The sequence below is a fragment of the Numenius arquata genome, chromosome 1 (genome assembly GCF_964106895.1).
Source record: "Numenius arquata chromosome 1, bNumArq3.hap1.1, whole genome shotgun sequence".
In the NCBI taxonomy this organism is placed as follows: Eukaryota; Metazoa; Chordata; class Aves; order Charadriiformes; family Scolopacidae; genus Numenius; species Numenius arquata.
Window position 1 is genome coordinate 38,545,750 of NC_133576.1, and position 16,243 is coordinate 38,561,992.

The 16,243-nt window shown below is 39.5% G+C and overlaps 1 protein-coding gene across 1 annotated transcript in view; it reads right to left on the bottom strand.

Annotated features, from left to right (window-relative positions):
• Positions 1–16,243, bottom strand: part of GRIK1 (glutamate ionotropic receptor kainate type subunit 1) — a 171,869-nt gene that overhangs the window by 43,616 nt on the left and 112,010 nt on the right. Inside the window, exons 5-7 of the mRNA XM_074155328.1 lie at positions 14,338–14,391; positions 12,452–12,625; positions 9,102–9,245 (exon numbers count right to left, since the gene is read on the bottom strand). Coding sequence (XP_074011429.1) covers positions 9,102–9,245; positions 12,452–12,625; positions 14,338–14,391 — 372 coding nt within the window. The remainder of the gene's footprint in view (positions 1–9,101; positions 9,246–12,451; positions 12,626–14,337; positions 14,392–16,243) is intronic.

Consider the following 16,243-nt stretch of genomic DNA (forward strand, 5'->3'; position numbering starts at 1 on the left):
TGCACAGTGGCTAACATCATAGTCCTTTTGGACCTATATATCCTCTAAAATGAATGCACTATGTGTTCGCACTGAGATTAAGCGGTGCTGGTCTACCAAAAGCAGCAGCTTGAAAGGAAACCAGTCTTGTCCTGAAGAGAGACTTTACATCATAATTTCCTTTAGCCACTAAGTCATTAGAACGTTTTACTTCGGCTAAACATTAGCAACCTAGAATGAATGACAGCAAAGCAACCTCCGCAAGTGCTAGTGGCTCCATGCCACTAAAGGGACAGCACACTCCAGCTTTTAAGAAAAGGTGCCAGACAAGTACATATGGGGATCTCAAACAGCATATCAGGTGTACCAGAGTGACAAATCTGTTCTGTTTAATCAGCATTACCTGCTTAAAGAAGGTGAACATATACTTCAGTTTTGAACTGATAATCCGAAATCTATGAGGGCTGTGGTGCTAACTGCCATCCAAATGCAGAGGTGGGTGATGATCCATGGGTCTCCCCCATTTGGTTTTAGACTTATTAACAGAGCAGAACTCTCATGGTTACGGAATTATTGACAATGATTAATGCTCATATACAGAGGACATTGATTGTGTTGCTCGATAGCAAGGGACAAGACAGCATGTGAGCTCTTTTTCTGATGGGGACTTTTTTCTCCTACTCCAAACTATTGCTTCTTGACTACAAAATCAGATATCTGAAAAATGTATAAAACATAGGCATACCTAAATCTACTGTGGCTACATGCTCAGAATACCACAGATCACTTTTCTACAGCAAAATCTTCCAAAACTGTAAATAACAATACCACTATATACTAACCAGAATGGTAACGACCAAGGAAAAGTACACTTTAATTTTCTTTGGTTTTCTTTCCTTTTGGAAGAGAAATCTCCTGCTTTATTAGAATTGCAGAGACAGTTGATAGATTTAAGTAATAATGATATTGCTTCTAGTTACAGTGGAAATCATAATGTGCTCTGAGCCACACACCAACTTATCAGCTCTTACAATTAATCCTCTTATTAGAAGAGATCCTCAAGGATTATGGAATATAGTGAGTGAGCGTATGACTTCTCCATTATCCTGGTCCAAATCCAGCATAACAGATGTAATAAAAAGAATTTCAGCATTCACCATTACAGGGTTTTATCTACCTCACTGAATATCATGATGCCTGATAGTCTCTTTACTCGGAAGAAGTCCAGGATTGGAACAGTCCGTGCACTTGAATGGAAAAGAGGAGGTGTGGGGGAGGCTTGTTCTTAGGAAAGGGTTTACGCAGCTGTTATAAGACTGAACACACCCCTACCTTGAAGCAAGAGAGAAGTGGTGGGTAAATAGAGATGGAGGATTTCTTAGGAAAGTCACAGGCTGTTTCATGAGCTTTCAAAGCAATGGCTGAGATTAATGAAGTTCAGGGGTAGTCATATGAAAGGTGTGACATATTTGACAAATGAACCCTGAATACTTGAGGATGACGGCTTCGATGGATTCATTTCAGAGCATATGTTTTAAAAGCTTTTGAGTTCCTTTACAGCTTACACCTACCAGCTTGCTTTACATCAGTACCAGAGATGAGGGAGTGGGTGTGCAGAATTGGAAGGGAAGGTCAAACCTTGCCAGTCATTTTTCCTAGAAAGGGCAGAGTCTGTCTTACCATTCAAGAACATGACTGTCACTGAAGTGTCTGAGTGGGATTGCTGTTGACGAACTTGGAAAGCATAACTTAACACTGTTGTATTAATGGGGATTTGGATCCCATTGCAACAGATCCTGCTCGTACAGGCAAGACAGTACATAGAGAAATCCTGTTCCACACAGCTAACAAACAGACTAAATACACTAACTAGACAAAAGCCATCATCTGCTTTTTACAGAGGAGAATCACAGCATTTCCAGCTTCAGGACTTCTTCACCTAAATTTTAGGTCTCGCTACTGGTTTTTTAGAGTGGTGTGGTAGCTACAAGCAAGCATGGATGGTGAACAGCCTGATCATGTCAGCACATTGGAATTGCCCAGTACCCACCAAGTAATGACCAGTTTTGCCTTATAAGGTAACCATGCCACAGGTTTTGGGGCTGTCCTGAAGTGATTTGCTCATGGTTGCACAGAATCCATGGCAGCGCCAGGAGCCAAAGCCAAAGCTCTGGAATTCCCACCCATTGTCTTGAGTGGGAGATGTCCTCTCCAGCTGAGGGAGGACCCATTGCACAACAGGAATGACAAGGAGCCTGTGGGGGCTTCGTGTGGTGCAAAGCACTGTGTCATTTCCACTTGAGATAATGGGACCCACGTGTTGGCAAATCTGTGAATGAGTAAGTATCGTGTGGCGTGGTTGAAAAGCAGATTGTTTCAGTAAGAGTACACTGCTCCAAAACCTAAATCATATGCATTTAACAGTTATCTCATAAGCTCTTTGAAGCAAAGAAAGACTGCTAACTGAATGGCTTGATGGTGATGCGAGTAGGACTCCTGGGAACTTTTCCAATACAAATATCATCTACTTTAGGCCATGCACTAACACTTAAATTGAAATATCAGTGTGGAGTAAATGATGAGCACTTTTAGTAGGCCAGGACATATAAAATGTGTTCTGAAGAAAGGTTTTCTGTAGCAAATATCAAAATATCCTCCATATATTCAGATAAAATAATTTTCTAGTAATTCTTGCTCATTTTTCATAAAGAAATCTACTTTCCAGGTAGTACTTAAGAAAGTAAAAATGGAAAGGAAGAAAATATATATAATCTTTTAGTCAGATTTCTTGTTTTGATTTTAGATACCACAGTATCAGAACTTTTCAAATATTTTTTATCAATTCAATATTCTTAGTGTGCAAGTTCTAGGACCATTATTTTGCAATCTGTGCATAGATCATTGCATAAATTAAGTGATTTTCCACTTGAAATTTGATTTCAGAATAGGAATCCCTATTGACATTAACCTCAGCCATACATTATCTTCATGGAAAGCTGATCTTTATTTCCTAATAAATCATCGTGGGATGCAAGTCTAGCAGTTGTTTTGTTTGCCCTTTTAATTAAGAGTTTTCAGTTCAAAGCAACAGGCAGTAATAGGCTTATATCAGAAATGCATGTGCTATTTCATGGGCAAGAAGTTTTTAAAAAGTAAAATAAAAAAATGTTTGTTTTAATGAGAGTGGATCAAATTCTAATATCAAATTATCTAGTGAGAGAAGTCCTACCAAAGTAAATAACTGCTTTTCTTTGGATTAACTAAATATTGCAGAATCAGAGCCCAGAGAATAACTGCAGCCAGTATATATATAAGCTGTAATTGGCTCAAGACTAAAACACAATGACAAAGATGCAGCAGAAGAGATGCTATTTTATGTTTTGGAGCTGAAATATTGTCTTCTTTCCCCAGTCACATGCATAGAGATTTCTGTGTAGCAGAAAGATCGTGTGACTGACACACAGAACTTTCCTCATATGGCAGAGGAGATGGGGAGTTCTTGCGTCTTCTGACATCCAGATTCTTGTACTGCTCACTTTTTTTGTTCCACCCTGTAGATTTTTAGCGCCATGAAAATACTCATAAATGTTGACTTTGGTAGCAGTAAAAGACCATGAAACAAAAGAAATGTTCTGTTCTCTTACAAGATGTTTTGAGTTCCTGTGTTACAGGAGATGCTGCCAATTTTGACAAAAAAAAAATTGATTAATATCTTCCCAGATGGATTGCTTTCCCTTCTGCCTTATTTTAAATTTTCACTTTTCCTGTAATGAAAAATTTTCAGTTCCTCCTTCTTCCAGTGATGTTCTATGTTTGTTTTAGATTTAGCTAGTTATTATCAAGAATCCCCTGAAAATTACATCCTGTGATTTGGTACCAGTTAATCAAGACTTTACGTTTTCCTGCCCTTTTCTCAAAATGTTAGTCAGCTCATCAGATTTGGACAAAATCAACCTGTGGTTGACATGGTCAACATGTGGTCATGCCGTCTTCAACTCATTAGTTCTGTCTTCTCTTCACTGGAGCTTCCCAGGAAATTTAGCAGTTCTGAGGATGGTTGCTTGCTTCCTCCATACCAAGAGAAAAACAAACTGGCAAGATCTCACCTGCACTGGTGTATCAGAATGAGAGAGTAGGAACTTGCCATCCATCTAAAGTGCTGGGTAAACATCAAGCAGTTCAGAGATTAAAGGACATAAACTTTCAAACATTTATGTCTTGAAAAAAGCCAGTATCTGAGAGCTGCAGAAAAGCACTAAAAATGTGTGAAAACAGAAAAATCTAGTGCTTGCTTACTGTAGAACAACCAGGTCTAGAAGAAGCGTGTATACAGCAGATACCTCAGGACAGATGGGAGTTTCTAGATCATTTGTACACTCTCAGCACAGTTGAGGTAGTCATGCAGATGGTTTTGGAGGCAAGTATGGGCTAGCAAGTGACTAACACACTGAATCATCTTCACTCAGAAGTATTATTACAAATAAATTGAGTCAGAGACTTGAAAGATACACAGTTGTGGTACACCTGGTATGACGAAGTCCACACATGTTGTTGCTTTCTATGGTCATTAGTCCACATGAAGAATTGGTTCAGCTCAGAGGATTCTCAAGTCTTCTTTCCTGTGGTGCAGGTCTTCCCAGCAATTTTTGTGGGGACTGGAAATTATAATGCCTCTCTGTTTCCCAGTCTTCCTAATCATGCTGATGGGGAGGTCTCTTTCTCTACAGAGTAAGGCTATCTTTTGCTTAAATGCCTTGAGTTTGGAATACAGGAATGACACTGAATTATCATCACAATTTCAAAAAGCAGGCAAAATAACAAACTAAGATAATAAACATGTCCTTGTTGCATAATTTCATTTCTTGATGCCGAGTCAGTTTCTGACCTCTTGTACAGGGAAAGACTGGATATGTCTCTTTTTTCTGTTAATTTTACTCTTGAAGCAGACTGTCACCTGCGGACCCAAGTCACACAATGCTAGATGCTTTAAAAACTGTAGAATGTGTTCAACATTTACAGTACTCTTCCTGTATACTAATAAAGTAAATTAAGGTCTCATTTTAAGTCTTTAACAATGAAAAATGATGTGATAATTGAAGCAGGCTTCTTCAGGGACTTAATTTTACTAGTCCTTGGCTTTGTTGCAGGCTGGAGACATTCTATGAGACATACTATTTATTACTTGTAGAAAAGAGAATCAACTAGCAGAGGGCTGGAAAACCCTTTATAAATTTTAAGGGAAGAGTTTCTTGAGCTTGAAGCCATTTGAGTGAGCCTGGCTTTCCAGTCTAACTGGGATATCTTCACTCAGAAGAATTATTACAAATAATTCTGAGACAGAGGCTTGAAAGTTTTACCGTCACGGTAGTGCCTGTATGACCAAGTCCACTTATCTTGCTGCTTTCTGTGTTCATTACATTAGCCTACACAAAGAATTGGTTCAGCTCAGAGGATTCTCGAGAGCTTTTAATGTCATACCACCAAAGGAAGGCTGTATTCAGTTACTCAACGCAGAATCTGGATGGATTGCTCTCACTCCTGGTCTCTTCAAACCAGGCATGCTTGAAATGTATCTTGTCAAAAACACAACATAAACTGAAACGTAGAAGTAAATGCTTCAGATTTCTCCTAATCTTCGAGATTTGTGCACGTGATTCTGTCTGAGGGGACTTAATAAAGTCACTAAAGATAAAATCTGCGTCTCTGTCTTCTGCAATACTTCTCTATACAGTAGTTCTTTTAATTGTTACTGGATTTGAGTGAGGGGAGCTTACATTGGTTTAGGTGATAATTGAACAGACAATCATTATTTGGGACTTATCTCATGTTTTAAAGGGGACATGACCAGGGAATTTGATCATTTAATTATAAACACCTGTTTCATGCTTACACACATTTTTCCTTTAGGAAAACTGGAATCATGCTTTCTCTCCTTATTTCCTCTCTGAAGAGAGAGAATGACCTCCTTTTTCTTTCTAGGCATGGGTAAGATGTACTCCCTGCAAATGCTTCCATAAGGGCTAAAAGATTAAAATATCATTTAGATATCAATGACACTAGGTCGCTGAGAAAGACAAGCTTCTGATAAGGATTTACTTTTCATTAAAAAGACCTTCATGAGCTATTATAGAGGAGTCTTGATCTCAGACAGTGTATTTTATGTAATATCCTCTTTCTCAGGAACTAGCTGATGACCTTTCTGACCTCAAAGCCATCCTCAGGGCTGTGGGGCTTTGGTCAGGCTTGCTTTTCTCTGCAAATTTCCAAATGATTCCTATAACCAGCATTAGCTCCTGAGATCTTTAGAGCATAGAAGATTACTCTTTTTGTTGCTGCAATTGATTATTTTGTAGCCTCAGACATTTTTGCTAGTGTTTTTCTCCTATTGTCTCTCTTCACTTCAAGTCTTTGTCATTAAGAAAAATAGGCAGTGGATCTGCTACTGCTGTTACCTGCACACTTTACTGAAGTCCTACGGCTGAGGAAGGAGTATTCTCACATTGAACTAGGTATCTTTTGTTTTTACATACTCTGAAAATTCAAAACCCAACTCCAATGTACACGTATTCAGACCAACATAAATCAAAAGGCACTATTTTGCCCTAGGATCTCCACTTTCCAGTTACTTTCAGGAAGAAGCTAACTTGTGTGTACCTGAGGATCAGGTATGACCTGAACCTTGTCTTCCCAACAGGACAGTGACCTGCTGAAAAAAATTAATTTGCCATCTGCTGAGTGAAGAGACAAGAAGCCTGTCAGCTGCTATACAAGTCAGAGGCTTTCCACCTTAACCTCTGCTTATGTCCAGGCAGGTTCTGAGGTCCTTTCTATTACTATCAGCCTGGCATTTTATAGCATTAGCCCGCAAAGCAAATAAGATGACTGCAGTTCTGCAGTTCTTACCACCACTAAATTCAAGTACCTGCTAAGCTCTAGCACCTGCAGGACTCACTGAAGAAAACCTTTTTGTCTGAAATTTGTTTATTTAGACTACAGGACACAATATTTGTTTTCAGACCAGTCTGTAAAATGCCTTCACAGACTGCCAGTACCATATCACAAAATAGTAAAATTAAATTTTATTTATATGGGCCCAAAGTAGCATTCTGCCTGCTTGACTTTTTTTCTCCATAGCTAGTCACTTGATTCTTAATTTATACAGTTCATCTATCCTTGTTGAGCAAGCCAGATCCTAACATGAACTGGGGAGGCCCAAATGTACTTCCTATTTAGTTTCCAATATCTGTTATAGCCTTTATGGGAAATGTAATACCATCTTATTAAACCTTATCCTGTACTTTCAACAACCATCTTTTTTGGCTAGAACAGAAACAGGAAGATAAGACTCTTGGAGTATTTAAATCAGTGTTTTACTGACCATGAAAGACACTATCTGCAAAGCAATCAGTAATTAGCTCACATATCTCACTCCATGCAAGAGAAGCTAGCTGCACATGATAAATGGGAACTGTATAACTGTTTAAGCTTTGAATTGGATCTACTGAGTTATGTCTGGTGTTCTTGGTCAAAGTACTTCTTCTGGCACAGGATTCAGGACCCTTATGCTGTATGTTTAGCATCAATGAAAATAAGTAGGTCACCAATGTAGAATTATGCAGGTGCATTCACCAATACAAAGTCTTTCGCTAACTTCCAATTTCATTACAATTATTCTTGAAATACACCAGAAATTGTATGAGTAGGAATGCTACCTCATTTAGTTTGACGTTGAGAAATACAAGAGCAAAGGTTCCAACTTGATAAATTAGAAGGGAGGGCAAAATTCATCTTTATTACAGACACTTGTGGAACAATTTTATCTTGTCTTTCACTGCTCCTGCTACAGTCTTCCCACCTCCTCCTCAAGAGGGGAGCTGAATGAAGCATGGCTGATGTCAGTGTGAGAGAAATAATCTTTACCAGTGCTGCTTCCCTGCCTCTACTGGGTGTTCCCAGGATTGTGTTGCAGTGAGGAAAGTAACTCAAAACTTCCTTAATTCTCAAGTCAGGTCCCTGAGTTCTGGGGTAACTCTTGTCTTTTCTTTATACTTTCAAAGAGAGAAGCTTACAAGGAGACCTTAAAATTCATAAAACATCCTGTGTGGAGAGTACTGTTTCAGTAACTTTTAATGATTTCTGTGTAGGTGAATCACCATGTCATATATTGCCTGTGGCAATTCTAAAAAATTTGCTTAGAAAGGTTTGGAGAAGGTGATGACAGCTCTTCTACATGTTCTGTAATCACCACATGTCTTGTCTTTCAGTTTGCTCCTAATATATTCCTGGTTTCAGGTGTACGTCCCGATGTGCTGCCACCGCTTACCTTGGACCTCAGCCTCCAGGTCCTGTTCCACCTACACAAGTGCTAATAAATGTGGTTTTGATAGGAATCACGTTGTCATGGACAAGAACTGGAGCAAAAGATGAAAAATATATAGGAAACTCCACATAATTTCCATTTCCACACGCTTTCCTGAAGGAAAAGTTTCGTTTTGAAATTCATACGAAAGACTGAATTTTTGGAAGAGTGAAGGCATTTCAGATAAAATGTGTATTTTTTATCTGTGGATCAAGGTACCTCAGTGATGCATTCTTATGAGATAGTGCATGACTTCATGAAGTAATTTACTTCTTTAGAAATACTGGCTGCAGTATTTTATATATATATTGTATTATTGTGTGTCCTGATCAAACAACCGCAAACCAACTGGAATTAAGTGATGAAACAAGGACAGAGCTACAGACTCACTTTTCTTTCAACTTCTAGAATGGCTGTTGTTAGTTATCTCATATTTTTAGAAATTATAAACATCCATAATAAACATTAACTGAGCAAAAAACCTGGGAAGTCTTACGGTGTGGTATACTGAGATTTTATCACACCTAGGGTTTAGCAGTTTCTTTTTTTGAAAGACCAATTAAAGTCTCCACCAGAATACAAGCCACAGACTTGTGGCTGTAAATTAATGTTTCTCTGCTAGGAAGGTGAGGAAGAATTGGGCATCTGAGTGCCAGAAACCAGAGCACAGCATATGACAAAGAGCATGGAGCAACAACACAGCCAGTGCAGTAAAGAAGAAAAGAAGGATTATGCTGATCATAAGCAGATGGTCTACACTTGCCTCTTTTATCAGATTCATGAATCTGGGTCCAAAACGCCATGGCTTGTGTCTGTGGCACTGCAGGGAGCTGACAGTCATTTGGGAGGCACGCTGGGACGCCACTGCTACCATGTAAACAGCATCGTACATCAGAGCTGCTTCAGTCTGCATGAAAAAAATAGAAAGGCTTTCTTTAATGTACATCTTTGTACCCGGTCCCTGCTTCTCTCTGCTGAGAACTGTTTCCCTGGGTTGCTGTTATGGAAAAGGCCACTACTGGGCTCTCCATGGAAATCTGAGAAGTAAGAACCAATTTTTGCATCTTCTATTAATCTGGCCTAGGGGTGTGTGGGAGGGCTGCCCACGTGAGGCCCATACTAGCTCCCCATCCCTGCTCTTCTCACGGCACTTGTGCGATTGCTCTCTTCCCCAAGGGCAGGCAGCCCTGCTCTCCAGGAAAATCAATCCCACGGAGCACCTGGTAGGCATCCCGCCAGACAGGTATCTACTGTCTCCAAGTGTCTACTGCTCTCAAGGATCTTGGCTTTTGGCACAAATGTGTGAAATGACCCCACCAAGATTTGGCCAGGGCAGTTCCCCTGCCATACCTCTTAAAGAGAGTTGAACTGTCCTTTTGAGATGCCTTTCTTGATGTTTAAGTTGGACTTGCACATCTAACTTCTAATTGTCTAAGACAGAACAGATGAATATAGCCCCTGAATACGTAAATATTATTAAAATTACTGAATGCTGTTTGTGCATCTATGTTTCCTCTGAGAATGGGTTTATTGGTTTAAATGCATGTCCAGTAAGCCTCAAACTGAGATCGCACACTCTGTCATCCTTTATCGCTGGGAAGTTGTAGAAAAATCTCGCCTTCACCTGCACTTCAGTGCTTCACTGTGCTTCAGTGCTCTCATGTGTGAAGTGGGAATGGCCATGTTTTGCTTAATGCACAGGGATGCTGTAAAAATGAAGGGCTTACCTTTCTTGTAAAGCTACTGAATAATTAAGTAGGCTTTAAAAAAAAGTATTAACGCTGCAGATGAGAAACTGGACTCATTTATATGAACTGCAAAGCTAATCCACTTTTTATTCCTTTCCCATGCAATTCCTTTGGGAAATTAACAGATTTGATTCTTTGTCTGTTTCATTTACCTAAGTAAATTACAACAACATCAGCCTTATCAGCATTGGAGTTTTTTGCTGGCAATCAAATGTGATCTGAATTTATCAACTAATCTTAATATACTGCAGATCAGGAACTGCTCTTGGCATGCTAGTCAGGATCTGCCCAAAATAATGCTCCCACAATCCAAGTAAATTGAAAACATTATAAATGGTGAGGCAGGCAGGAGGAGACAATAACAACTGTTCTCAGTGTCAAGTGTCTTAAAACAGATAGTTGTTCCAAACAGACCTGGAGACTAAAGGCCTGATCCAAAATCCCTCAAAATCAATGGAAAGATTCCCATCAATGTCAACGGACTTCAGATCAGTTTTTACATTAGACTGGGCACACGTCCATTCAGGACTGAATTTTACTTCATCACTGGAGTCCCAGTTTGCCCGTGTCCCAGGCCTAGAGATTCTGGAGACACTTGGTGAAAATGCTTCAGTGCACCTCACTTTGCACTCCTATCTATCTGGGACTACCCATTCTTTTACTAGAGCACATGGTGCATCCCGCAGTGTTTGTATGTTAGCAGCATTTCCAAACTTGGCTGCTTGTATCTTGTGCTTTTGTAACTTGTTACTCATCCATCCTGCCATGCAGCAACTAGGAGGTGGTATTACCTCCCTTAGTCTTTTATTTCCCCCCTCACTGCCGTTCTGGTGTAGGGCTTGGGGTTGCATAGAAGAACAAAAGGTCACCTCGTTTTCTGCAGCAAACTGCCTTACATGGATGTCTGTACTGGTGCATAAGAAGAAAGGGATTAAGAGTTAGTCCTGGAACTTGTTTTTCTGATTTTTGCATTCTGTTAAAATTCTTGCAAAGAAACCCAAAGAACCCAGTAGAAAAACTACACTTCTGTGTGCAATCTGGGCATAAAGTGGGACGTGAACTCAAACTGTCTTGGTTGTGCCCTGCTGACTTCCCACAAACTGACATCAGGGCAAACAACATAGCATGAACCAGAAGGGAGAAATCCTGTGTAAACAACAGGACATGTAATCCTGATCTCCTTATACTGTGCAGCTTGTCATAGCCTTATTGTCTAATGAAATATAGCAGTATTGCAGCTCTCCATCAAACTGAATAAGCAGAACTTGCTATGAATATTTAAATTATCACAGCCAACTAGGAAGATGCTTTCTTTGGTGCCAATGCTGTTTCAGAGCATCAAGGACATTAAGAGATTATAGAGATGCAGAGGAGAGGATAAGAGTCTAGTAAGAACTTTGGTTTTCCTCGTTTTACAGTTGGGTGAATACAGGTGAATTAGCTATGTGTGAATAGCTACCCTTGCAGGTCTTGTGTATTCACATCAGAAGTTCCCAGGGACAGATTTCTCCCCTGCTTTCCATATGAGTGAGCACAATGGTACTGCCCGAACAAACAACTTTTTTAAAAAAAGAAATGCTAGAGATGGCACATGTAATGCATTTCTCTTCAGGATGTTAGGATGTTTCAAAATTTTCCCTGCAATCATCTGCAATAAAGTCTATATTTCATATCACTTCTAACTCCACTCAGTACCTAAGATACATTATCTCGTATTGCAAAAAGATGGCAACCCGTCACCCTGCAAAACTGAATAGAGTCATGCTGTCCGTGTAATTGTTCCTATTCTTCCCTTTACTTCTTGGGGGAGTGGTAGGAAGGAAATCCTAATTTCCTGGCTTGATGATACTTTTCATTTATCTTTAAATTACATCTTAAAAGCCAGAGTTACCGCAGATGATGGAAATGAAGAGAAAGGGCACTTTTCCAATTTAAAAATGCTATTACCCATCCACATGTACAATATCTTTCCCTGCAGGTTATAAATCGTATACCTGCTCTGAAAGTTTTTATTTCCTGTTATGTTCTTCACTCCAAGCAGAACATTATTAGAGAAATGAGGCAGCAGTATATACATTTGACAACAATAAGATGACTGATGTTAGCTGGACGGCACCATGATGGAGAATTGCCACTCGTCTCTAGAGCTGCCCAGGAGTGGTTTGTCACACAGATAAGTACAACACTGGTTCACAGGGAAAATGCATTTCTGCAAAAACGCGGGTAAAAGGAATTCTGTTTTGGGGATGCTGCTTCACCATTTGCATTGTGAAATAAAGCAGTAATGGGATTGGTTCGCCTTTGCTAGAACAGTGTTGCGAAGCGTGTCGTAGATGCCCCTGCGTCATTGTGGTTGTTCACTTACTGTCATCATGCCATCGAGGAGGCCAGTCTCTGGTTTCGGTGGCGCCTGCAGACGCTCCATTGACCATTTCTCAATGACTGACGAAACTTGCGGGTTCTCGACATTCAGCAGGCGAAACCCTGTCATATTTACTCCGCTGTATCTGTAGGGTTCCAGGTCTAATGCAAATAGATCCTAAATCATCGTTAAGAAAACAAAACAAAACCAGCTGTAGTATTTTTAAAGCAAAAAGTTGGGAAAGTACAATTAGGTCAAAAATTGTATCTGATTTTCAATCCAAAGCTCACATGTTGGGTTTTTTCCCTGTGAACGCTCTGCTTGCCCTCAAAGCCTAGTCATGACTGCTTCAGTTATAAATCTGAATAAACCAAAGCTGTGTGAAACTTATGACAAACTACATATCTGCTTTTTGGAACATAAAAATCAGTTCCCCATAACAATACAATTTTGCAAGCAACCTGCACAGCAGTATCTAATTTTAATTTATAGCAGTGCTCTAACAGCGTTACAGCTCCGACAAACCAACATGAGGAATTAGCTGGGCAATGTAAAGCTTATTTCTCAACTCGGAGAAGGAAAATTCCAAGCGATGTTGAGAGCGATACACTTTTACTACTTATGAATGCCATTTTTCTCCTGCCTTGCCTCCTTCAGGTGACTTGCTGCCAGTATGTCTAATGGACGTGTCAGGCCAGTGTGCAGTAAGTCCATGTGCTTCAGTGCTCGGCGTTTACAGCGCAGGAAAATAATGGATATTCTAAGTGATATAATTGTGTGGCACACTCCACAGCTGTATTTATCAGGCAGTGGAAATATGATAACTGCTTCTCAAAGCCTGAAGGCTGCTTTTCAAACCAACTTTTTGATGATTGCAGCAGGGCAGTAAACCAACAAATGTGTTGGTCGTGGTTTAATACCACAGTAAGCATCAAAATGTCAACATTTACAATACCACAACACCAAGATACCACAAGTACTGCTTACTGCTTGCTCTAACACACGCTCTATAATATTGCATGCATATTGTTGGCAGCGGTTACTACTTTATGTTCGATTGTTTGTTGTACTGTTTATTGTATAAAACTGTAAGTTCTGCAGTTAATCCTAAATTTTCACATTTTTCTTGATGTTAAAATGGCCTTGAAGAGAACTAATTTAAGCTACTACTTCAAGCTCCAGCTAGAGACTCTTTTCTGACTAATGAATTGACTATTGGATTCTAAACAATTTTTCACTTCTACATAAAATTTTATATGGAAAGGAAATAAAGAAGAAGATGATGCAGATGATATAATCTAGCCCTCTAGAACTGTTCTAGCAATATTGGTTCTTTTCTGTCTTCCTAGTCTACAATGCAAATGGATCTTAAGTATACGAGTTATATTTATATATAGTAGATAACTTAAAATATAGGAAAAATGTGCTGAAATAAGAATTTATAGATTTGTACCATAAAAGAAAATGTAGGGATTTTGTCTTACCATAAAATATCCCAAGTAATTTTATACATATGTGATTTTATGTTTTTATAAATCAAACATTTTAGCGATGAACTGCACTGCCTGCAGTGCTCGACCTCGGCTCCATGGCAAAGCTGTTCATCCGTTATTTTGTTTCACTCTGATCCACCTTTACTGATGGCTCCTCCTTAAACACAATGCTGTAATTAATTTTCATTGTATTAAAGTATTAACCAGCCTCACAGACACTGCAAAACACCTTCTTTACAAAATTGTGAGTCCTGATATTACTGAGAAGAGTTAGTACTCATTCTCCGAGGGCTTCCTTGAACAATGGCAGCAAAGATCTCCTAGAAAAAGTGGAAATTTTTAGTTGTCTTTTCTGCAACAGAGCAAATTCACCCCTAAATCTTTAGCGTTCCTTACCAGTGTTGTAAAAAAGTAGTGATAGTATTCGGTCATCATTCCCATGGAGAGAATCTGTTGAAAGAGATTGAAAGGTGAATGTACTTTACTCTGGATGCTTTCAGTGTATTGTCCGAAAAGCGTGGGTTAATTAAGAACAATACATTACAAATCATGAAAACTTGATTACAATAAAACCTATATTTTTCTTCAGGAGCAAAAAAATATCCTACTGTGTTTAAATTTTGGTTTTACCACCTCTACTCAGGAAAGGGATTAAAGATTGCAAAATTTCTAGAACAAGAAAAATTACTAGCGATAACGAGAAGCTGATTTTTTAGAAGTGAAATTCTTTAGTCTGCACTTTATAAGTGTTAAAAAGGAATTTACTAGCAGACAACAGAATTTGTTAGGGAAAAGTGCTTAGGTGTAGGTTTTTTTATTTTGCATTACCCTGTGAGAACAAGACACTTGGTGAGTGCTCACTGAAGTAAACAAGAAAAACAAAAAGAAGAAAGCTTTTATAAATGCCTTTTGTTCCACCTGGGGAATGCAGATCTGCAGGGGGTTGTCAAAACAATGGGTATGAAAGGATTTCTGGTCTGGATTAATTTTTCCGAGCCAGACCTTTTGAAAGTCTGCAAGGTAAGGATGGCATTTAAATGGATGCTGGCTGCCCACCTCAGGTGGAAGAGAATGAAGTTTTACTTCCCAGCCCTCACATTGCAAGAAACTTCTAGAGGGATGTGTTTTTTCCCTCAGCCCCTTTCCAAAAATCATTGGGAATGCTTACATAAAACACCCCTGATGGTATATAACAGGATGCTCTACAATTTCAGCCCAGCATCACCTACGCTTGTTACCACATCTATGCACATTATTACCAAGATGCAAGCGTTTTGTCCTCTCTGGGATCTTGCGAAGAGGAGGAGGAATTATGAACTAGGAAACTACTGAAGAATTTATTATCATGACAGTAACACAGACAAAGGTTAAATGTTACTCAGTCTTGATCACAGTAACACAAGCATCTGCTATTAATAGTGTTTTAGGACTCTTTTAGCAGTGCCTGAACAGCTGCTTGAAAAACAGGGAAAAATAGTGTGATTTGGCTCGCCAAAGTTCTCTATCATGGCAAAAGCCTCTGAAAATCATAGTATCATAGAATATTTTGGCTTGGAAGGGACCTGTAAAGGTCATCTAGTCACCTCCCCTGCAATGAGCAAGGTCATATTCAACTAGATCCGGTTGCTCAGAGCCCTGTCCAACATGACCTTGAATGTTTCCAGGGATGGGGCACCAACTACCTCTCTGGACAACCTGTTCCAGTGTTTCGCCACCCTTATTGTAAAAACTTTCTTCTTTATATCTTCTTATAAGCCCCCTTTAAGTATTGAAAGGCCAGAAAAAGGTCTCCCTAGAGCCTTCTCTTCTGCAGGCTGAACAACCCCAAGTCTCTCAGCCTGTCCTCATAGGAGAGGTATTTCATCCCTCTGATCATTTTTGTGGCCCTCCTCTGGACCTGTTCCAACGGGTCTATGTTTTTCCTGTGCTGAGGGCTCCAGAGCTGGATACAGTACTCCAGGTGGGGTCTCACGAGAGCAGTGGGTCATGAACTGCAATGTGAATCTGAACAAGTATCAGTGGTCAAAATATATATGGCAAATGGATAGAGACTGGATAAAAATATTCTCTCTTATGTCTGTAAATCTCTTTGGGTGCCCTGTTCCTGGCTTGCATCATATCCCAGATCCAACCTACATTTGTTCATTTGTAAGAAATTTAACACCTCATTTATAGCTAGTGTCAGTCTTCCCTCAAGGCAGGCAGAAATCAGAGTGATGGTAAAGTATATTAGCAGGAATAGCATCAAATAATTTGCTTGCTTTCACTTTGCATTTTCCTCACTCATGCTATTTTTTAATTT